The 25,513-nt window shown below is 39.4% G+C and overlaps 1 protein-coding gene across 2 annotated transcripts in view; it reads right to left on the bottom strand.

Moving 5' to 3' along the window:
* fubp3 (far upstream element (FUSE) binding protein 3) overlaps positions 1-25,513 on the bottom strand; it is a 98,164-nt gene that overhangs the window by 53,289 nt on the left and 19,362 nt on the right. For both annotated transcript variants that reach the window (XM_028808544.2, XM_028808545.2), the window contains exon 2: positions 7,347-7,458. In XM_028808544.2, coding sequence (XP_028664377.2) covers positions 7,347-7,458 — 112 coding nt within the window. The remainder of the gene's footprint in view (positions 1-7,346; positions 7,459-25,513) is intronic.

The raw sequence follows: 25,513 nt of genomic DNA, 5'->3' as shown, positions 1-25,513 counted from the left end.
TTTTCACAGCACGTGGATTGTCTCTGGACATTTTCTCTCGTCTTGCAAGAGTTTGCTGCAGCGTGGGTTGTGTTGGTTTAGAACCGTGGGTAAACTCTTTGTACTCGTTGTCGTGTTGGGATTTTAGGTGCTTGATTAAATTACTTGTGTTAAATGCGCTACCTTTTGAGCCTCCTCTGGACAATTTCGCTGAGCACAATTTGCAGTCCGCCTTTGTTTTGTCGTCTTCATTCACTTTGAAATAGTTCCACACGGCTGACATGTCTCGCCTCACCTTGCCTTCTCCCCGCTCTGAGCTGCAGCCGGGGCTTGGGGGCGGGCACTCGGCGCCTGTGATTAACCCCTTACACGCCGCTCAAACATAGACATTTCTCAGACCGTGGTATCGGTCCCCGGTATCGGGGGACTTTTAACGAGTACTTTAGAAAATGTGGTATCGAGGCCGATACCAGATACCTGTTTCGGTATCGGTGCATCCCTAGTATTAAATATAGTTCATACAGCCTCAGCACTTCTCACTCATTCTTCAAAGCAGCATTATGCACAAAGACCATACAAATGTCTGACCAATGTGCAAACTTTGAAATACTTAGTTTCATTACTATTATAGACCAGTGGTGGCTCTGAGGCTAATGATCTGCACTGGTATCTGGAAGGCTGCTGGTGCTAATACGGTTTCTTCTAGAAGGAATCCTATTCCATTGGGCCCTTGAGCAAGGTGCTTAACTTAAACTGCTCCAGGGTGTTGTACAAAGGTTGACCCTGAGCTCAGACCTCCAAAGGTCATGCAAAAAAAAAAAAAAAAAAAAAATTCAAAGTACAGAGATTGCACATTGGTTTGGAATTTGTGTCAGTTTTCTGACTCATAGAAGAAAACCTGGTACTGCCTATGAAGTGTGTCATTCTGCTTCTGTCTGTGAGAGTTTTCCTCCTGGGACTCTGGTTTCCCTTTCACATCCCAAACACATGGAGGTTAATGAAGTGACTCTGAATTGTCTCAATACACACAAGTGCGTTTTCATGAGTGTACTTGCTATGGAGTGGGGTCCAGTATATCTTGTGTCTTGTGTAGCTGGGACAGGCACTGCCTCCCCGTGACAAACAAATGTACAAGTTGTTTGTAAAATAGCTGGACAGCCAAGTGGACAATTGTAGCTCCCTACATTGAGAGGACTATTTCCTTATCAAGGCTATATATTAGGGGTTGAAATTGCCAGAACTCTTTTAAGACAATTTTATCTTTAAACTTGAATCAAGTTAAAAGAGCGCAATTTTACATTTTAAATTGTTACATGACCGAGTTCAACAATATACTGCAATTTACATTTTCTTTTATTTTCCAGTAAAGTTTAAATCATATCCCTAAAGGCACAAATTTGGCAATCTGCTGCACCTAATAAGAAAATGACTCAAGGCACATGTAGACCAGCAACCTGCCATTTTCAACAATATATTAAACCATCATAGTCATGTAAAAACAGACTGAACACGATTCAGCTTTCAAAACATTGATATATGGTCCACATTAATTTACCATGAAGGGCATCCTGTGATGCTTTGCTTCCCCCACTAAGATAATGTTTTTCATTTTTTGCTGCTGAATGAAACAGGCAATTTTAGAAGATGTTTCTTGGTTCTTTCCTTTCTCCAATTAACTTGTGAATTCTAAATTTAGCAAAAATCAGCAGACAAACACTCCAGTCAGCTCATGTTGCAGAATACTAGGCTGCAGTAAGGCTATATGATTAACTGATTTCATGTTGAAATCACAATTTTGAAATTGAAGTAGCCTATGTATTATAAAAGACAAAAAGTACTACACTTAACTGCATTCGTAATATTGGTAGGCTAAGCCACCACAGCCAGCCCCCAATGCTGTCAGGTATAAGTCCTGGATTTTTGAGAGTTTATCACCCCCATGCCCTCCCTAGTATTTGAGATGCCACATTTGCCATTTTGGTCTTGGTTTGTGGTTTACATGAGTACTTATGGACAGACAACTTATACAGAAATCTATGTACAAATAAAATGCATTGCTTTTACATTTCAAATTATTGCGGCATCACAAACTTTTACTTATAGGAAACTCAAGAGCAATGTTAAAGAAATAAAAACTTCTTTATCATCTATTAATTATACAGAGTGGTACAAATATGCCAAAATTCTTCTGTGGATATTTCTTCTGTGTAAATCTCCCCCTCCCCACCTTTACTATATATGGTGTTTATTAGCCGTCAATCTATCTTGCTGTCAATTCAACTTTCCTCATTGACCTGCGAGACCCCATAAGTTAAAACCATCCCAACTCATTACTGATTGAGAGAGCAAGGCATGTAATCAAAGCATGTACTTATCACATTTTTATTTTTGAACACACTGTCAAAGGATTAAAAAATGTAATGAAAGCCTTCTACTTTTTCTGTGCTGAAATTACCTTTTTCAGTTTAACAAAAGTAAACTTAGGATTTTCAAAGGAGATGCACAATTCCTGCAATTGTGTGTTAAAACTCAAACCCTCTAAGTACACCGCATAAGCAGGTGTTTGTTCAGTGGAGCTGTTAGTATTTTTATAAGTGTAGACTTTAAATAATTTCTATTTAATTTTGTAGCACTTCTGACATTCTACAGTCAAAGAGGACATTACCCACCAACACTTAGCAGCTATTCTTGTAGCTGCACTGCATGCATTCAGACATGTTTGTCATCATCGAGCAGTAATATAACTTTGATGAAGGCATGTAAGCTAAATAAACAGTTATTTTTGTATTCTAGTTGATTAATAGTATAATACTTTAGGCTGAGGAGAGCTTAACTTATTTTACACAAGGTCACCAAGTAGGGCAAAATCCTAGCAGGCAAACTGTATATCGATAACTTACTGAACATTCTAAATCCAATACAGTAATGTGTGATGAACATCACTGAAGCATATACGAAACTAGCTGCAAATCCAAGCCAGGTTCATAAAATAGTCATTAGCCTAAGATGACATTTCCTTATGTTTTCCACACATTTAAGGCTAAAGAATGCTTGACATCATAAAAAAGTTCCGCTGATCTCAGTGAAAACAAAACACTATTTTGTTGACATATAAAGATGATGCTTATGATTTTGGACAGCACTTCATAGTAATTAAAATTCTACCACAAAATATTCAACCACTGTAAACCAATTCCAACTCTATTATTTTTAATGTTAATTTAGATGATCTCTTATTAGAATAGGCCATTTATGTACTGTCAGAAGACTTGTGATTGTCTGGAATGCAGTTTACATTCTAGCAATGCATGTAGTTTCCTTGTAGAGGGACTTCCTTAGGCAAAACACTTCAGAATTAACTATTGAAACTATTGACTATATGTACTCTAAAAAGATACTTCACTAATCAAACACCACTCATCATCTTTTTCACTCCACTTATCTTGATGAGGGTCACTGCAGTGACAATCTGAAGGACCTGAGCAGGCTATCTCATTCTGAGCAAGTTCTTCCGTCCATTCCCTTGTAATTTCCAGATAATCCTAGAAGTCTAAATAACTTATTCCAAGTTTGTAACCACAGACTTAAAATACCACCCCATTCATTTATTACCAAACCTACTGAATCCAAAGGAGCTTTGAGGCAGTAGCCTATCACTGCATTACCAGGGGGAAAGCAGGAAAGATCGCTGGATAGTGCACAGTGGATAGAATGGCACACTCACTCATATAGTATAGATCACCTCTGATGAACTTAAATGTCTCTGGGATATGGGTTGGAAACTGGAGCATCACCAAAAAAAAAAAAAAATCACCACACACTCTAAACCGATAGAGGGAGAACAGGCAAAATTTCACACCCAGCACCCTAAACTGTGAGGCTGCTACACTATGCCACCATGTTGCCTAGAAACAGTAAAATTGACATCACTTTCAACATTCTGGATTTTTGAATAACAATTCAAAGAGTAACAATACAAAATGGCAACCTGATGTCACACAGATTCTTCTTGTAATTAATTCAACTGCAGTAATCTACATTCTTTTTATCATGTCAAAAACTTACAAAAGTACAGTCAGGCTGGAAGGTGGTCTCTTGAGAACACAAAAAGTTAAATTACCTGGAGGTCTTCTGTAATAGAACTTTTCATGTTGCACCCTAGTTCAAAAGCATTGTGTGAAGTGCATAAATGGTGAGAACACAATTCCTAACATTTGGATTAAGTAATTGCTCAGGGTCAGCCTTGGAGGCATGCAATGATTTAAACCTGAAGCCTTTTGGGTAAGAAGTATTCAAAACTGCATAGTTTCTAGTATGTAGTATATGGAAATGTATCTGAGAATGCATAAGTGATTATCCTAAGGAGGCTCTAAAATACCATCTAACTTAAACACAAATGCTGATTACCCACTTAAAGGCAACTTAAAAAAAAATCAACACCTCAAACCTGAGACACACAGTATATAAATTACAAAATACGAGGGCAATCCCAAAAGTATAAATACAAACAGTTTATTTTCTATAATATTTACATCATTTTAAAGGTTAAAGACTTATTTATTTTTCTACATAATCGCCATGTCGGTCGATGCATTTTTGTAGACGCTGTGGTAGTTTTAGAATGCCCATGTCATACCAGCTCGGCGCCATGTCCTTCAGGAAGCGTTGAACCTCATCTTTCACCTCTTTGTCGGAGCAGAATCGCCTTCCGGACAAATGTTCTTTCAACTTAGTGAACAGGTGGTAGTCACTGGGTGCCAAGTCCAGACTATAGGGTGGGTGGGTGGGTGGGTGGGTGATGAAGTTCCAACCGCCGATCTTTACGCATGTTTTCCTCAACCTTCGCGACTGTCTCGTCGGAAATTGATGGTCTCCTGCGCGAACTTCGCACTTGGCGGTAGCGTTCAATGGGAGCTCCATTTTCAAGGGCTGCCAAGCCAAGATTGAGCATCCCAGCGAAGCCGCATATGCTTGTTTGGGAGTGGAGGAAGCACCAATCACAACAGTGTGGCCAACAGCCATACGAACAGTTTCTCTAGGTCCCCACTGCTTTGGAGACCTTACTTTTGGGATTGCCCTCGTATGATCAATCATGAGCAGGGACATGGACCTCAGTGACAATCTATTTTACATCCACTTTGAAGAAAAAGACAACAGAGGAGCTCATGTTTTTTCTGTGTTAATGTGGGTTGTCCTTTCTTACCCGAAAGTTGTGCCACTTTAAATTTGATATGTGACTGTTGCGATTTAGGTAGTGTACTGCCAAAATATTTTCCTGGCTAATAGGTGGCTTCATGATTCACAATTTATGTAACATTTAAATTTGAACTTTAATATTTTAGATAATGACAGAGGGGATCACAAACGTCTGATGCAAATGGTGACAGACCAGGCACCAATATACTGTATGTTGATGGAAAAGGCAAGTGGCAGGTGGGTTACTGGGGGGAAAAACAAACTGACAAATGAGTTTTTTTTTTTTTGTTTTTTTTATAAATAATCAAAGCTAACATTACAGCCAGAAAGTTTCACTTGGTTATTCAAGTTACTACCAATGTTTCTGCACACATTAGGTGTGCAAAAAATAAAATAAAATTACAAAAAGTGGAGCAGCAGATCAGCTGCATTTGGAGACAAATACAGTGTACCATATACCAAATGTGTCAAAATATAGATCTGCTTTTTGTGGAATCTGCAAAACAGTTAAACTGCTGCTCACCATCATATCTGGCCTTGAAATTGAGACAAAAGGTAGAATTTACTCTGAAACAAGAGTTCCTGCTCTACCTCTCCTAGAGAGAAAAAGTTCTTTGATAAATGACCATCACCTCTTGTCTGGATTATAGTAATTCTTTCTTCATAAAACAGCAAAAAGCTGCTAGTTAAAACTCAGAAGATAAGGGCCTGAAGCAAAACAACCCTTTACAATCCAGCTGGCTCCACTACACTGGCACCTTGTCACATATGTATCTTCTATAAAAAGGTATCATTAGAATATAAATCTTAACTCAGGCATGACACAATACTTGTGTATTTAATTTGCTGAAGTGAAACTACAAAGATGTACGTGAAGGTCCAAAGACCAACTAGACAACATTGAACTGATTGTTAATTTAATGCCTCACAGTACCTTCTTTCACTTTTTTTGAAACAATTGTTTCAGTTGATTAGTTTCCACATAGCATTCTATTTTTTGATGTCAGGCCAGTTATAGGCTCCTCTTAGGGACTGTCAGTATTTCATTCTCTTAAATACTTTAATAATAATTTAAATGTTTATTATATTCAACCATTATAGTCCTATAACTGTAGTGTAATTCAGACTCCACAGTAAAAGTGCTTTGCAACTATATCATAGTATCAATGTTTTAACAGTAAATGATAGCTGACAAAGTGTTTGTCACTGAAATCAATGGTACTAAATAATGTTGTAGGATTTTAAAGTGTTTTCACACTGATGAGAATTTTTGCATACACCAAGACCAGAGTATGCTATACTTGTATAAATTGAAAATATTTTTCAGTCTAAATTCAGAAAGCACAAGTACACAAAAACAAATTTTTTTTTCAGAAACTTAATACATCTAACAATGTCAGCAAAGTGGATAGGAGCCCATAGAAGCCACCAGGAAGAGTACAGAAAGCTACTGAGATACTACAGTTTTTTTTTTTTTTTTTTTAATAAATTTCAGACCCTATCAACCAGATGAGGCATAAAGTGCTTTGTTTTTGTCACAGTTGGTCTGTTGATTAAGAATTTGGTTGAGAGGCACACAACATATAAATAGGAGTGACATCACTTCAAGTCTGTCTTGAAAAATTGTTCTGTTATTTGGAGCTAAAATGAAAAAGGGTTTCCAGGTTGCCATTGTCTACTAAACAACATGAATAATGTAAGATTTAAAACAAGGTTTGTTAATTTCACACTTTCCAGACAACTCAGTTCTGCATGTTGTCCACATATATAGGTTGCAGAGAGCATCAGACACAAGGCAGAAACCATCACAGGACATACTTGCACCCTTCCATCACAGGACATACTTGCACCTTTAGTCAATGAACCTAAACTGTACACGGTTGGGATATGAGGGGTGAACTTAGTTATCTGGGAAACCTCACACTTACATGAGCAGTACATGCAAACTCCATCAAAACTGTAACCAGATGAGAGTTTGAAACCAGACTCCAAGGAGATGTAAAGTACCAGCACAACTAACTGAGCTGGACCTTTTATTTTTTAATCTCAAAGCTACATACAGCAAAATGCAACTAAACAAGTTTAACTGTCAACATTCCCTAGCATAATAAATATCACATTTGATGCTTCAATCACTCCAAAAAATGTTATAAAATTTCAGACACACTTACCTCCTTCTTCCAGGTTTCTTTTCTGCCCACCATAACCGTAAAGGGTAGGATCTACAACAGGTGGTGAATTATTCAAGTGGGCCATTGTATCTCCACCCATCTTTGCAGCAATCTGAATAAGGACAAAACAAAAATCTTATGAAGACTTAAAATGTAAAGCAGACATTATCACCAGCAGAGTTTGCTTTAGTTTTGCATTAGTTGCTGATATAGTTTAACTTCAAATACTGCCCTTAAAAACAAGGTATTTACAAATGCCTTGGTTTACACATTTTACTATTTCTACAATGATTCTACATTGTTTTCGTTGTTTTTCTGTTATCTGCACCCATGTGGCTAATGGGTGCTAAAGATAAAACATATTTTGCTAATTTCTTTACTGACCATTCCCATTTATGACAGACAATGAAGACAGAAGTGCAAGAGACAAGTACCAGGTATACATAAAACCATACTTGCCACACACATTTACTGGCAAGATATAACCAATAACAAACGGAGATGCAGCACAAATGTATTGTTTTCAATACAGTGATGATTTTAAACATTTAGCTAAAGTCAGAAAATGTATAGTTCATAATTAAACAGTTCTTTAATGAAAATAAAAAGAAAAAAGCCACTTGAGAACAGAATGAATTATGTTCATTTTAGAACAGAAATCAATACAAAAATCCAAAATTACCACATTAAAAAAACAGGTATTTAAGTTAATAAGGAAAACAGTCAATAAGGGTAGATTAAGCCAATTAAGTAATTAGGCAATGGAACTCAAACTGGCAAAAATTCTTGCATCTATTTTATAACCTGCCTCTGCAATTCAATGGCTAAACTACCTACTGTGGATATTAAATAGAAATAACCTAATAGGAGACCATAATCATCTCACCTCAGCTAACATTTCTGAAGTGTCCAATGTATTTTGCCAACTTGCTTTGATTTTAGTTTTTATTTATATTTGCTATCATTTTCAACATGGTAATTCCATTAAGACTGTTAAAGCACTTGACATGAAACTCAGTTATCAGTTCAGTAAAACTGGACACTGGCCTTATAATGGGGAGTGGTGTTAACTGGTCCCTTTTTACTTTTTATTTTTAAACAGGGAAACTGAATGAGAAGGGGAAGATAACCACATGATGTGTTCACTATACAAAGAGTAAACTAGGTGACCTGATAGGTAAGTAAATGAAGGTACGTCTCTTATTTGTGCAAAAGGTTTTCCCTAATCAATGGACAACCACACTGCTCAGAGATCTTGAGAGATGGGCCTCATTTTGCATTGCTTATATGCAATTGTAGAACTTTTTCTTTGCTGTCAGGTGCATTTCTGGTCACATTCCGATAATTCTGCAAACTGTCCATACGCCTTAAAAAGCTCTCAGACTTTGTATTTTTTGTCAAGAAACATTAGCAATATGCTAAGGTCATTGAATGGTTTTCAATAGGGAAGTAGAGCTTGATTAGTCTACAGTTAATAAAATGAAACCTTTTGTACAAGAAACACATATCGAAATGGCTATGGGGTACCAACATAAGTCAAAAATGTCTGGACAACCACCTTTGAAGAGTATTCAGGAACCATTGTCAAAAGTGATGGATGTCACTGTGCCAGAGTTATGCTCGCCATAAATAAGCACTTTCACCGTAATACTAGTAATTGAAAATGACTTTTAGAGGTCCAGTGTAAAGGGTAGTAAGCAGAAAGAAAGAAAACAAAAAGCTGCAGCCTCAAAGAAGTGCATGTTTTCTTTAACAGGAAACCAAAATGTATTTTTTTAAATTATACACAGTCAATATTCAATATGGCAGGCTGTGTGCTTTAAACAAAGTACACTGCATAGACCAAAACACAGGTTTTGCACAAAGGGGAAGCATAGTGCATTTGTAAGAATATGTCATCTTTCAAAGGATACCAAACTATTAATAGCACTAAAGACAAAACATGCAGTTGTGTGTGCATAATTTTATGCCAATATTTGTTAAGACAGCTAAACTGTCAGCAGTTCTGTGTAAATGTTAATATTTCACAGCACGTCATCTTTTTCTAAAATTATTCTTTTCAACTCAAGACAGTAAAACTGTCTCTTCTAATACTTCTTCAAAGACACAGGAAAGCATTAGTATTTCATTTTTTTTTACCATAACTAACACTTGACCCAGATAAAATATTACAAATACCAACAGAAGCTCACACTTCTCCACAAGTGAACATGACATTTTGATGCAGGATTACTTATTTTGAGACGGTGATTTGTTTTGCAACTCTCCTAAATACCAAGCACTGCAGTAAATTTTCAAAGCCTCCAACCTTACTCATGATTAAGTGCAATATTCTTAAATAAAACAATCAGCTACAAAGTACTAAAAAAGTGACATGCCTACACAATCTAGGGAGTAGAGGGGACTGGTCACAAATTGATAAATCACTAGATGATGTCCACGTCTTATCTTCACTATGAAACTGGAAACCTCTACTCTACATGTAAGTTTTCAGTAATAGTTCAAGTTGGCAGGCCACACATTTTAAAAGACAATAGTCACATGCTCATTGTCCCCCACTTTTTAAAATCAAATTTTCTACAGTGAGACATCAACTATCGTTGAATTGCCAGGAACCCCACAATATATTATCCTTCAAATGTCTAGTTCATAATATGACAAGGTTACAATTTATGTTTTGCATTACATCACGTAATGCAATTTGACTTAAAGTTGAAATCATTTCTTTACCTGTAAAAATGTCAACCTGTTATACAGTGCATCCGGAAAGTATTCACAGTGCATCACTTTTTCCACATTTTGTTATGTTACAGCCTTATTCCAAAATGGATTATATTCATTTTTTTCCCTCAGAATTCTACATACAACACCCCATAATGACAACGTGAAAAAAGTTTGAGATTTTTGCAAATTTATTAAAAATAAAAAAATTGAGAAAGCACATGTACATAAGTATTCACAGTCTTTGCCATGAAGCTCAAAATGGAGCTCAGGTGCATCCTGTTTCCCCTGATCGTCCTTGAGATGTTTCTGCAGCTTAATTGGAGTCCACCTATGGTAAATGCAGTTGATTGGACATGATTTGGAAAGGCACACACCTGTCTATATAAAGGTCCCACAGTTGACAGTTCATGTCAGAGCACAAACCAAGCATGAAGTCAAAGGAATTGTCTGTAGACCTGAGACAGGATTGTCTCAAGGCACAAATCTGGGGAAGGTTACAGAAAACTTTCTGCTGCTTTGAAGGTCCCAATGAGCACAGTGGTCTCCATCATTCGTAAGTGGAAGAAGTTCGAAACCACCAGGACTCTTCCTAGAGCTGGCAGTGATTGGGGGAGAAGGGCCTTAGTCAGGGAAGTGACCAAGAACCCGATGGTCACTTTGTCAGAGCTCCAGAGGTCCTCTGTGGAGAGAGGAAAATCTTCCAGAAGGACAACCATCTCTGCAGCAATCCACCAATCAGGCCTGTATGGTAGAGTGGCCAGATGGAAGCCACTCCTTAGTAAAAGGCACATGGCAGCCCACCTGGAGTTTGCCAAAAGGCACCTGAAGGACTCTCAGACCATGAGAAAGAAATTCTCTGGTCTGATGAGACAAAGATTGAACTCTTTGGTGTAAATGCCAGGTGTCACGTTTGGAGGAAACCAGGCACCGCTCATCACCAGGCCAATACCACCCCTACAGTGAAGCATGGTTGTGGCAGCATCATGCTGTGGGGATGTTTCTCAGCGGCAGGGACTGGGAGACTAGTCAGGATAAAGGGAAAGATGACTGCAGCAATGTACAGAGATATCCTGGATGAAAACCTGCTCCAGAGCGCTCTTGACCTCAGACTGGGGCGAAAGTTCATCTTTCAGCAGGATAACGACCCTAAGCACACAGCCAAGATATAATAATAATAATAATTTTTTTTGCATTTATATAGCGCTTTTCTCACTACTCAAAGCGCTTAGCAATTGCAGGTTAAGGGCCTTGCTTAAGGGCCCAACAGAGCAGAGTCCCTTTTGGCATTTACGGGATTCGAACCGGCAACCTTCCGATTGCCAGTGCAGATCCCTAGCCTCAAAGCCACCACTCCGCCTAAAAGGAGTGGCTTCAGGACAACTCTGTGAATGTCCTTGAGTGGCCCAGCCAGAGCCCAGACTTGAATCCGATTGAACATCTCTAGAGAGATCTTAAAATGGCTGTGCACCGACGCTTCCCATCCAACCTGATGGAGCTTGAGAGGTGCTGCAAAGAGGAACGGGTGAAACTGGCCAAGGATAGGTGTGCCACGCTTGTGGCATCATATTCAAAAAGACTTGAGGCTGTAATTGCTGCCAAAGGTGCGTCGACAAAGTATTGAGCAAAGGCTGTGAATACTTATATACATATGCTTTCTCAGTTTTTTTATTTTTAATAAATTTGCAAAAACCTCAAGTAAACTTTTTTCATGTTGTCATTATGGGGTGTTGTATGTAGAATTCTGAGGAAAAAAAATGAATTTAATCCATTTTGGAATAAGGCTGTAACATAAAATGTGGAAAAAGTGATGCACTGTGAATACTTTCCGGATGCACTGTATAACAGGTTGACATTTTTACAGGTAAAGAGATGATTTCAACTTTAAGTCAAATTGCATTATGTGATGTAATGCAAAACAAATTGTAACCTTGTCATATTATGAACTAGACATTTGAAGGATAATATATTGTGGGGTTCCTGGCAATTCAACGATAGTTGATGTCTCAGTGTAGAAAAAAAACTGATGCGCTATGAATACTTTCCGGATGCACTGTATCTAATTAGAATAACTCTTGACTCATTCCATTCCCCCATTGATTCTTTTAATACGGAAAGTGTCTCAGGATTTTCTATAGTAAGATAGGGAATATTAAGTTATATTAAACAACACACAGATAGGCATATAATCCTACTTTTGTGCTGCGTGATCTTCCAAGATAAACGGTCATGTCTGTAGTATTGTTGTCAAATAAAATATATGTATTTAAAATTTCTTGGGTTGCATAAAATGTATGAGAAGACCATTAGCTATTTACTCAATAAGCTAAAATATGTATAACAAGAAAATATTTTAAACACTATTTGATTCACAGAAACGGGGGAATATCCTGATGCTCCAAATCAATTTTCTCTTATTAAAGGACATTAGACTTCTTTTGTTTAGTTTGCAGAGATCTGGTGTAGCTCAGGCGGAGAAGAACTTTAATGAATCAGAGCACAAGCAAAAAAAAAACATTAGGAGCTTGTCAACAACAAGTGATTTTAAATGAAGTTTCTTGGTTCTCCGACTCTGTGTCAGTTTGCAAATTATAAACTCAATATAAATCAGCCATCAAAGTGATCCTATCAGCTGCAGTTTGGGGGTTGAAGGGGGGACTTCTGAAGAGAGATAGGCCATGACCATATGTGAGTACTCTAGTTTGCTGAAGGCCTTGATTTTAATAATACAATGTTTACATACTGCATGTTTCTCTTTTAAAAACCTTGCTTCACTATAATATTGTGAATAACCAAATGAGTCAAGCGCTCAAAACAAGGACAGTGAATTTTGTTTAAGAATCCCTGCAACCTCTGAAAGATGCTTTACAACATATTTTTTGGTGCTATACAATAATTTTTTCCACTTGCCTCTAACACTCCATCTGGAGCTTAACTGTCTGATTCCATACATCCAGCACATTATGCCCTATAAAATGTGCCATCATTCCCAATATGCCACTTGGCCATTGTCAAAAGTTAACAAAAGGAAAACACAGTGGATTCATTACATTACAACCTTTGAATAGTGATTACTAAAACCTAGTACTTAACTAAATTCTAAAAGCAAATATTAGTTTCAATTGAAGTAAGTCACAGTTGTGTCACTTCCTCGAACATGTCTATTTTCACACCATGTGTTATGCTCATTTTGACTACGACGGTCATGTGCAACTTTCTCTTAATGCAAAAGTTTTGTAATCCTTGGTTAAATTAAAAATTTTACTTAATCTCTGAGGAAGTGAAGTTAACTTTTACTGCACTCTTCACTGTTTATCTTGTCAAAGTAATATAAGATGGGATTCACATTTTTCTTCTTTAAAGGATTAATAACAGTCTTTTTAGACACCATATAATACCATGTAGATACTGAGTGGTGATCATCGGTCTGCAATCACAATTTTATTCCTATATTGTTTAGTATTATTTGCCCATATTTGATTGTTGATTGTGTGCACCTATGGAATAATGGCTCTTGCCACAACTAATCAAACCATATAGTTTAACTAGACATCAAACGTTCCTATCCATCTTGTTCTCAAAGTGATGGCTATCCACAAAGGCATAAGTGCTGAACTACGGTCTTCAGCCTGGAAAAGTCACTAATTATGTGGCAATTGTAATTATATATATTAGGTTAACAAAAAGACAAAATACAATTAGAGATGAACAGATTTCATCTTGGCTGACTCATCTGATTTGACTGTTGATTTGAAGCCAAGCCGAATCTAGTAATTGACGTGGATAATTCAGATCATTTCTTCAGTTGTTTTTTGACATAGGCTGGAAGCACCCTAGCACAATAAAATATTCTAAGCAAAGATACAGTGCTGTACACTTCAGATAACATTACTGGTTGGATTAGACATTTATATGTTTATAACACTCCTATTGATAAATAGGGAACTGGATATAAAGCCTAAAAGGCTACATATACCCAACAACGCACTTTTATGATGTGTATTAAATATAAAGCTATGCATATGATGAACTTAAGCAGCAAGACAGGACTTAGTGACAGCAAGGAAGTGAGCAAGATGAAGTTTTCCAACCAGATGCAACCCAAAACGTCATTTTATTTGGGCAAGTTATCATAATACTGTCACCATGGCCACTCCCCCTCCTGGCTTGCTTTAAAGATTAAGGATAGAAAGATTATTTCATCTGATTGAATGACCCAGCACATGCTCTACTATAGGATGCCCAGGAGAGGACACGCAGCTAGTCTGCCGAGCTCTCCAGGACTGTGACTGTGTCGGAAGTGAAGGAGAAAGACAATGACAACCAAGTCAAAGATAACCTTCAACTCCCACCATTGTCAACTGGATGTAGTTCATCAAGCAAATAACGGACAGATATAGTTGGTTTCCATTTATGTTAATCAGCTTCTACTTTTTTTCCTGTGTGCTTCAACAAATCCGAATCCTTCTATGTACTAAATTTGAATTTAGTATAATCTATATGTTCATTTTACCTAAGAATTTGTTTGCAGTGCTCTGTTCCTGCACTCAGTAAAAAGTGCTATACAAAAGTAAGTTGTATTGTGTTCCAATATAAATTTAAGCTTTATGCTTTTGTTTTAACAAAATCTACAGTTTATAGGACAGGTGAATGTAGTGAGAAATCAAGCAAAAAATGACACCTTTTACTGGTTAACTAAAAAGATTACAATATGCAAGCTTTTGAGGCAACTCTGGCCCCTTCTCGAAAGCTTGCATATTGTAAACACCCTGGTACTGCTAGGACAGGTGAAAAAAACAAAAATCAGTGAATCTCCAGAAACAAATAGATGTTATTTGTACGTGCACTGGACAAAAGAACTCAGTCAATCACCAAACTAAAATCGCAACTTGCTAATTTATTTCTCAGTGCACTTCTCTGATCAGGTGTTTCCTACATGTCATATAGCTCCTTGAATTCAAATGAACAAGATTTTATTTTTGATTTGGGTTGAATAATTCCTACCTTGAACCTGCTTTTAACCAGGATATGCTCTTGCCTTCTTCACCCTGACGTGATTCATAAAACAGACAAATGGGTGGACAATCACTCCAGCTTGCACTTTTGTCTACTACATGTATTTTCTATCCCCTATCACCTCAGTTATTAATTTTTGAACACTACACAAATAAAATGTAAGAAGAATTTCATTGTGGGATTATTATATGATCCACTTATAGAACCAAGGGCATCTCCTTGAAAGTTTAAATGTCCAAATAGAAGATCTTTGACAGGCTGGCTACAAAAAAACTACTGACTATAAACGAGAGACTGTCAACAAAATCTCAGCATGTGCTACTCATCAATATGACATTAAATAATCCAAAAGGCAACATGTGGCAAATTGCAGTCTAATCAATAGACTGTTGTGAAAGGTTTGCGGAAACATAAAATTTCAAGCTGTCAATTTGGACATGCATTAAATTATTTTGGAGGTTGTTACACTGGGAACATCGCATTACATTGACAGGTTGGTCATCTTAACATTACAACCACTAAAGCTGTCAAGGCACAGCCTCACTCTTCGAATGTTATGTGAAAGACATACATTTAACTCTTTGGGGTTTTATACTCTATTCTGACATTTTTAAGAAAAGGATAGAAGGGGAAAAAAATGATAATTTAGTTCCATAAAAGCAGCTGTCATTGCTAAACGTTTTATTCGAAAGCACTTCTGTAGTTGAGAATAATTCAACAAAAGATAAAGCAAACAAATACCCTACTGCAGGTTGAAAAATAAACGTAGTTAGGTTCAGATTTTGCTAAACTCATTCCTGGAGGACTGTAGGAGCTGTAGGTTTGTCTTTCGGCCAATCTTGGTTTATTCCTTTAAACATGCATATTTTCTACTATTTGTTTTGTTTTATTGAAAAATTTCCACTTTGTCCTCCTGAGACAACGTTCCTGTTTGATTCTGAACATGTGCTGGACAGGAGGAAAAATAGAGGCTAATTATTACACCTTCACTATAGGTTACCCCTCCTTTAACCGTCACCTTATCGTGGTGGAGGGGTTTGCGTGTCCCAATGATCCTAGGAGCTCTGTTGTCCGGGGCTTTATGCCCCTGGTAGGGCCACCCAAGGCAAACTGGTCCTAGGTGAGGGATGAGACAAAGAGCGGTTAAACAAACCTCCTATGAAGAAAAACCATTTTGGACGGCGTTTTCCCTTGCCCGGACGCGGGTCACCGGGGCCCCACTCTGGAGCCAGGCCTGGAGGTGGGGCTCGATGGCGAGCGCCTGGTGGCCGGGCCTGCACCCATGGGGCTCGGCCGGGCACAGCCCGAAGAGGCAACGTGGGTCCCCCTTCCCATGGGCTCACCACCTATGGGAGGGGCCAAGGAGGTCGGGTGCAGTGTGAGTTGGGTGGTGGCCGAAGGCGGGGACCTCGGCTACAGAAACTGGCTCTTGGGACGTGGAATGTCACCTCTCTGAAGGGGAAGGAGCCTGAGCTAGTGCGCGAAGTTGAGAGGTTCCGGCTAGATATAGTCGGGCTCACCTCGACGCACAGCTTGGACTCTGGAATCAATCTCCTTGAGAGGGGCTGGACTCTCTACCACTCTGGAGTTGCCCCCGGTGAGAGGCGCCGAGCAGGTGTGGGTATACTTATTGCCCCCCAACTTGGAGCCTGTACATTGGGGTTTACCCCGGTGGACGAGAGGGTAGCCTCCCTTCGCCTTCGGGTGGGGGGACGGGTCCTAACTGTTGTTTGTGCGTATGCACCGAACAGCAGTTCGGAGTACCCACCCTTTTTGGAGTCCCTGGAGGGGGTGCTAGAGGGCATACCTTCTGGGGACTCCCTCGTTCTGCTGGGAGACTTCAATGCTCACGTGGGCAATGACAGTGAGACCTGGAAGGGCGTGATTGGGAGGAATGGCCCCCCTGATCTGAACCCGAGCGGTGTTTTGTTATTGGACTTCTGTGCTCGTCACGGATTGTCCATAACGAACACCATGTTCAAGCATAGGGGTGTTCATATGTGCACTTGGCACCAGGACACCCTAGGCCTCAGTTCGATGATCGACTTTGTGGTCGTGTCGTCGGACTTGCGGCCACATGTCTTGGACACTCGGGTGAAGAGAGGGGCGGAGCTGTCAACTGATCACCACCTGGTGGTGAGTTGGCTTCGATGGTGGGGGAGGATGCCGGTCAGGCGTGGTAGGCCCAAACGTGTTGTGAGGGTCTGCTGGGAACGTCTGGCAGAGCCCCGTCAGAAGTAGCTTCAACTCCCACCTCCGGCAGAACTTCGACCACATCCCGAGGGAGGTGGGGGACATTGAGTCCGAATGGGCCATGTTCCGTGCCTCTATTGTTGAGGCAGCTGACCGGAGCTGTGGCCGTAAGGTGGTCGGTGCCTGTCGTGGCGGCAATCCCCGAACCCGCTGGTGGACACCGGCGGTGAAGGATGCCGTCAAGCTGAAGAAGGAGTCCTACAGGACCCTTTAGTCCTGTGGGACCCCGGAGGCAGCTGATAGGTACCGGCAGGCCAAGCGGAATGCGGCTTTGGTGGTTGCTGAGGCAAAAACTCGGGCGTGGGAGGAGTTTGGGGAGGCCATGGAGAATGACTTTCGGACGGCTTCGAGGAGATTCTGGTCCACCATCCGGCGTCTCAGGAAGGGGAAGCAGTGCAGTGTCAACACTGTATATGGTGGGGATGGTGCGCTGCTGACCTCGACTCGGGACGTTGTGGGTCGGTAGGGGGAATACTTCGAAGACCTCCTCAATCCCATTAACATGCCTTCCAATGAGGAAGCAGAGCCTGGGGACTCAGAGGTGGACTCCCCCATCTCTGGGACTGAGGTCACCGAGGTGGTCAAAAAACTCCTTGGTGGCAGGGCCCTGGGGGTGGATGAGATACGCCCGGAGTTCCTCAAGGCTCTGGATGTTGTAGGACTGTCTTGGCTGACACGCCTCTGCAACATCGCATGGACATCAGGGACAGTGCCTCTGGATTGGCAGACCGGGGTGGTGGTCCCCCTCTTTAAGAAGGGGGATCGGAGGGTGTGTTCCAACTACAGAGGGATCACACTCCTCAGCCTCCCTGGAAAAGTCTATTCAGGGGTCCTGGAGAGGAGGGTCCGTCGGATAGTCGAGCCTCGGATTCAGGAGGAACAGTGTGGTTTTCGTCCTGGTCGCGGAACAGTGGACCAGCTCTATACCCTTAGCAGGGTCCTGGAGGGTGCATGGGAGTTTGCCCAACCAGTCTACATGTGTTTTGTGGACTTAGAAAAGGCATTCGACCATGTCCCTCGGGGAATCCTGTGTGGGGTACTCCGAGAGTATGGGGTACCGGCCCCCCTGATAAGGGCTGTTCAGTCCCTGTACGATCAGTGCCAGAGCTTGGTCCGCATTGCCGGCAGTAAGTCGAACCCGTTTCCAGTGAGAGTTGGACTCCGCCAGGGCTGCCCTTTGTCACCGATTCTGTTCATAACTTTTATGGACAGAATTTCTAGGCGCAGCCAGGGTGTTGAGGGGGTCCGGTTTGGTGGGCTCAGGATTGGGTCACTGCTTTTTGCAGATGATGTTGTTCTGTTTGCTTCATCAGGCCGTGATCTTCAGCTCTTTCTGGATCGGTTCGCAGCCGAGTGTGAAGCGGCTGGGATGAGAATCAGCACCTCCAAATCCGAGACCATGGTCCTCAACCGGAAAAGGGTGGAGTGCCCTCTCAGGGTTGGTAGCGAGATCCTGCCCCAAGTGGAGGAGTTCAAGTATCTCGGGGTCTTGTTCACGAGTGAGGGAAGAATGGAGCGTGAGATCGACAGGCGGATCGGTGCGGCATCCGCAGTAATGCGGGCGTTGCATCGGTCTGTCGTGGTGAAAAAGGCGGCTCAGCTCTCAATTTACCAGTCGATCTATGTTCCTACCCTCACCTATGGTCATGAGCTATGGGTAGTGACCGAAAGAACGAGATCGCGAATACAAGCGGCTGAAATGAGTTTCCTCCGCAGGGTGTCTGGGCTTTCCCTTAAAGATAGGGTGAGAAGCTCAGTCATCCGGGAGGGGCTCAGAGTAGAGCCGCTGCTCCTCCGCATCGAGAGGAGTCAGATGAGGTGGCTCGGGCATCTGATCAGGATGCCTCCTGGACGCCTCCCTGGTGAGGTGTTCCAGGCACGTCCAACTGGGAGGAGGCCCCGGGGAAGACCCAGGACACGCTGGAGGGACTATGTCTCTTGACTGGCCTGGGAACGCCTTGGGATTCTCCCGGAAGAGCTAGAAGAAGTGGCCGGGGAGAGGGAAGTCTGGGCATCTCTGCTCAAGCTGCTGCCCCCGCGACCCGACCTCGGATAAGCGGGAGACAATGGATGGATGGATGGCACTATAGGTTAGGAAGAACAGTGAATTGAGCAACAAAGTCGTAGGGCCACATAATCTGGAAGAGGTATTTATGATCCACTTTAATAAAGATGGAGTTTTTGTACCTTATTATTACTAGGTCAGTCTTTTTATTGGCAGTTGCGCCATTAATTAGAAGGCAAGTGTTTAAAAACAACTTACAATTCAAGAGTTTAAACCTGGTTGTAATTATCCACACATATGAGAAACGAGCATTCCGACAATCAAGCAGAACCAAAGGGCTTCATGAACTCAGTGGAATACAGTGCTACCTACTGATGTCAACTGCTCCGAATGCCTAACAACGCAGTGATTTATGTGAAATAACTCCACCTGACAGTTCAATTATATTTTTATGCATAGATATTAAAATGGTGTGTTCACCTATTGCCACATGCACAGATATATAACAGTACACAGACTCTTTCCCCATCTCTTTTCTTAAACATATAGTGTAAGGTATACTGAGCCACAGAGATCTATTATCAAACATGAAACAACAGGAACATCAAGAGTATTAATGAACATTTTAATAAGACCTTTTGTTCACCAATTACATACTGGAGGAGTAATTAGAAGCTGAAGACTCAATGGGGTTTATGGGCAATAAGTGTTAAGATACATGACGGCTTTCGTTGCCCAAAGATGTCACAAGTGTACAAGCTTTATGAAGGTTTAGAAATTTAAAAAAAATAAAAAGATTAATTTTTAAAATAAATGCTGTGGTAGGAAAGGGACATATGTCATTTAGGCTTTCCTTTTGTCTATCTATGTAAATAAAACAATCGGTTTGGATTTCTGTCTGCTAAACATGCAAAAACAGCAAATAAAATTTTGCATGTGTGTTATAAAAACCACAGGTTTGTATAACATCTTGCCAACAAATATGGATAACAATTTTATTTTCTCATTGGATTACAATTTTTGTCTAAGAGTATGTCTATATGTTTTAGTTAAGGTTGTGTTTAGCCATTAAAAAAAAAGGATATCCCCCCCCCCCCCCCCCCCCCCCCAATTTATTTATATCTGAGAAACACTGGGTACTTTGGCTAGTTTTCAATAATTCAATGTTATCAGTTAATAAAAATTGATTAAATAAACAAAAACAAAAAACAAACGACACTGGCAGGACTGGAAGAACTTTGCCTTCTGTCATCATTTTAAGTTTTCTCAATGTATTGTCAATATTGCATGTTCAAGACAACAAAAAAATATTTTGATAAAAAAAAAAACTATTTTAAAGCTACCTTATTCCATTAAAGCGAAATCCTACACCTATTTACCATAACTTTCTATTTGTATTGTAATGTGGGAATAAAATGAAACATTTGTAATTCTTCAAATATAAGAATAATATGATAGGTTCAACAAACAAAAGCAGTGGAAATTTAAAATATACAATGGCTGGAAAAATATCAACATTATTGTAGACCTACCACTCACAAGACAAACACTGATCTAGTTAATTAAGGATGATTTAATACAATTTATATTAAAAAATTAAATGCCTCTTTGGATGGTTTTAAATATACTGTCAAAATTATAGTTTAAGTTGTTTGCAAAATTTGTTCAATAAAAAGGTTCTATATTTTGACTGCAACTGTCATGCAATGCGATTCCTTCTCTTCATTAGTGCCACCCCCTTGAAAACTATCACTTTATGGGGTCATGGAAACCTGTATTAATACTTGTGTGCATATTAAAATGTTTTTTTGTACAATGTACAATTCTCATGACAGTGAAATAGGTTATTCTTAGCCAGTCTACTGCAGTAATTGCAGTGGAAAATGTGGTTAACATCCACTCATGCATGGGAAAAAAATATGGTTGAATACCATGAAACCAGTATAATTTTGAAAAATACCATGATATAGAATTTTGGTCATACTGTCCAGCACTAGTTAACATTATTAGCCACTATTACTAGTAAAACTTTAAAACATCAATATGCCATACCTGAAAAACCTCAAATAACTAGATTCAAGAAATTATTTGTCACATACACAGTTACACAAGTACACCACATCGATGATACACAGCACAAATGGAATAGACAATGAAGACTAGTCAACAGTGTCTTTTCCACAACAGAAAAAGCTTGCTTCTAATGAAGAATAAATAATTTTAATGTCATTTTTAGGTTTGGTCTTTTGGCTTCTTAGCCCCATTTGTAGCATTAAAAACGAACTAGATTACAAAGAGATGAAATATTTAGGATTGAGATACAGTGAAACCTCGGTTCACGACCATAATTCGTTCCAAAACTCTAGTCGTAAACCGATTTGGTTGTGAACCGAAGCAATTTCCCCCATAGGATTGTATGTAAATACAATTAATCCGTTCCAGACCATAAGAACTGTATGTAAATATATTTTTTAAAGTTTTTAAGCACAAATATAGTTAATTAAACCATAGAATGTACAGCGTAATAGTAAACTAAATGTAAAAACATTGAATAACACAGAAAACCTTGAACAACAGAGAAAACTAACACTGCAATAGTTCGCACTATAACGCTACCAACCGCTGGCTAAAAACACTTTTTTTTTTTTAAATGAGTTTTAAGCACAGGGGAAAAAAATGAACATTTGAAAACATCCGTAATTTAATAAACCACCAAGAAAAGTAACATTGCAACAACGCACGCTACGAACCGATCGCTGTAAACAGAAGTGAAAACAAAATCAAGCCCAGTGCATTCTTTAACTGCCTTCCTACCTTATGTGTTCAGCCCCCTCTCGCGTGTGTGTGCGTGTGTGCTCTCTGTCTGTCTGTCTGTCTGTCTGTCTGTCTGGCGCGCGCTGCCTCTGTGTGTGCATGCGCATCTCTCTCTCCCACGCTGCCTCTGTGTGCCTGTGTGTGTGCGTCTCTCTCGCATGCATGCTGCCTGTGTGTGCGCAGTCTCTCTCGCGCGCTGCCTGTGTGTTTGTGCTCGTGTGTGTCTCCCACTCTCTCGCTTGCTGCACAGGAAATGCACAGGGAGAGACTGAACATGTACAAACTGAAAGGGAAACTGGCTTGTTTGTATACCGAGTGTGTAGTCGTGAACTGAGGAAAAAGTTTGGTGAACTTTTTGGTCGTAAACCGATTTGTACGTATACTGAGACATTCGTGAACCGAGGTTCCACTGTACATGAAACATCAAATTACTACACCACTGTTAGAGATTTAAGATTTGAACAAACAAAAACTTTCAGAATTGAGACATCTTTTCCACTTGCTCATGGAGGTGAGAAGATACAAACCATTTTTCACTCTTACATAAACTATGATTTGTTTTAAACTTGTCTAATTATTAATGCCAGCCAAAATTATACAAGTAATTACAAATAATGCATTTATGGACCTTATTACACTATAAGTGTGCCAGCTGTGGTTGGGGAGGAAGACTGATGGCTATATAAGGCAGGTTTGTCACCACAAATAAGAAGTAGGCGTTCTGTAGACAAATAGCACAGTATAAGTTACTAAACATAAGCCTGAGCGATAGATAATGTAGATAGCTAGATAGATTGAACAAAACGTTGTCACCTGGGGGAAATTTGGCAATGATCATGTAATTACTAAAATAACATTTTACATACTGTATATATGGGAAAGGTTCCATCTCCCTAAGACCATTACCTACTGCCTAACACTTGCCATATTACTAGGGACTTGGAAACCAAGTGCAGGTTTATGTCAAAGCCACGTACGCTTGAAACAAAGTAATTAGAGAAAATGGTAGACCAATATAAAATCCTGATTCTTGGTGCAAATTTTTGCTTGTTTGTAGCATGCATTATACAATGCTCTGCTCTTACTGGCTTATCAAACCAGGCTTAGTTAAAAATGCTAAAAGTAACGAGAGGGCATAACTTACAATAGCGGAGTAATGCTGTTTGAAATTATCCTCTAATCAGCCTGAAAACTGATTTACATTTGTCCATCAAGAAAACCACTTAACTGTCTGAAATATTTTAGATCCTCAAATATGGCAAGTGTTTATCAAGGTATGAAAAATATCATTACATTTTTTTAACACCTGTAAAATGTATTTCCTTCAATCATAAACAATGGTATAGTGTAACAAAGTTATCAGTTATTGCCAAAGCTCTCACTAGCCTATCAGTCAGTGTAAAACATGAATATTAAACCTGTGGCAGCAGCAAATTAGCAAAAAAATAAGCATTGAACATATCACCTCCTCCTCTCCACAACAGCACTCACTATTTTAATGTTGGCTCTATATATATGTGCATAAATTCTTTTAATGTTTGCTTAATATAAACATGTTTGCTAAAATGGGAAGATTTTCAGTTTTGCAGGATACACTTGAATTCTGGATTTGTCAGAAACTAAATGTAAAATGTTCTTTTAAAAAACACACATACACACCTTAAATATCTGTTTTGATCATGGCTGCAATTTAAAAGTGAATCACATCAAAGTGGCAACATGAGAGTGGTGTAATGGCAGAGTTAAGAGTTGTACAAGGACCTCAGTTCAAGAACAGACAGACACAGACAAACCTATCAGATTCTACTGTAATGAGAAGGTAGCTCAAGGTTTGCACTCCATGATTACTAATGGCACCACTATAATTACAATGTAAATCTGACCTCCCTTAGAAAGACCAACAGCCTGAAGAATTTCTGTGTCATTTAAAAAAAAAAAAAAAAAAAAAAAAAAAAAAAATTTGGGTCCACTAGCTCACCTCTTTACTTACTGACTGAACCAATAACGAAGAGATATATTTAACATATCAGATTTGAATTCATTCTAAATATCTGCATATGGGTTTATTCTGTGCATACATGTATGTTTTTCATGAGGTAGATGACACTAGAAAAAATTACAATATTCGTTTTCAAATATTTCACACATTTTAAAATACATTTTTTATATATTTGGATAAAGTAGTGAAAGACATGGTTTTCAATAGTGACAGATGTTTGAAATTCAAAAATAGGACTTTTAAATTAAGCTAAATTATTTTAAAAGTTGGCACCTATTAACTCCTCCACCGGGCAAGTGATGTTAGGATGCAATTGAAAATGACAAGGTTTCCCCTTCTCACTGAACAGACACCTACCTGGTTTGCTGATAACAGCTAAAACTGCACCAACAAAAAAATGTTCGAATTATGAATTAATACATTCAAAAAAGATGGCAGTGTCAGATACGTGTGAATTTCACCTTGGGATTAATAAAGTATCTATCTATCTATCCTGTAATACTACATAGTACCATCTGCAGTATCTGCATTGGAAGATTTAACTCTATTCAAATTGAAATATACATTAAAATTTGATATGCTAATATGAATTTAACATCTTGCACAGTGGATTCAGAAAGTATTCAGTCTGTACACTTATCCTAAAGAGTTAATTTGGAATTAATTTTGCCATTTTTGCCCAACCTACACTCAACCTATAATGACAAAGTGAAAACATATTCAGTAAGGTTTGCAAATGTATTAAGAAACACTGAAATCTCTCATTCATATCAATATTCAGACTCTTAGCATGACACTCCAAATTATGGTCAGAGGCCTTCCGTTTGCTTTATTGCTCCTTGAGATGTGTCCAGAACTTGACTGGAGCTCACCCACGGCAAAATAAGATAACTGGATAACCATTTCAAAAGCTTCGAGTATTCTCGGGAGCACAGTAACCTCAAGAATTATGAAATGGAAGAAGTTTGAAATCACTAGGAATTCTAGAGTTGGCTGTCTAGCCAAACTGTGCAAGAACAGCCTTGATTAGGAAGGAGTCCAAGAACCCAATGGTTACTCTAACAAAGCTTCAAAACTCCTTTGCTGAGATAGCAGAACCTGTTGGAAGGACAACCATCTTAGCAGCACTATCAATCAGGCATTACTGTAGACGGGCTTTTATGGAAGCCACTGGAGTAAAAAGGCTTCCGACAGCCTGCTTGGAGTTTGCCAAACGGCATTTAAATGACTTTGGCCTGATAAGACAAAATTTGAACTCTTGGACAAAATTCTGTGAGGAATGGTAGTACAGGCAATAAGCTAAGGGGGTGCTTCTCAGTGGCAGAGACAGAGAGACTGGTCAGAATTGAGGGAAGAATG

The sequence above is a fragment of the Erpetoichthys calabaricus genome, chromosome 9, assembly GCF_900747795.2.
Source record: "Erpetoichthys calabaricus chromosome 9, fErpCal1.3, whole genome shotgun sequence".
Lineage (NCBI taxonomy): Eukaryota > Metazoa > Chordata > Cladistia > Polypteriformes > Polypteridae > Erpetoichthys > Erpetoichthys calabaricus.
The sequence above is the reverse complement of the archived record's forward strand: the minus strand, read 5'-3'. Positions and strand labels throughout refer to the sequence as shown.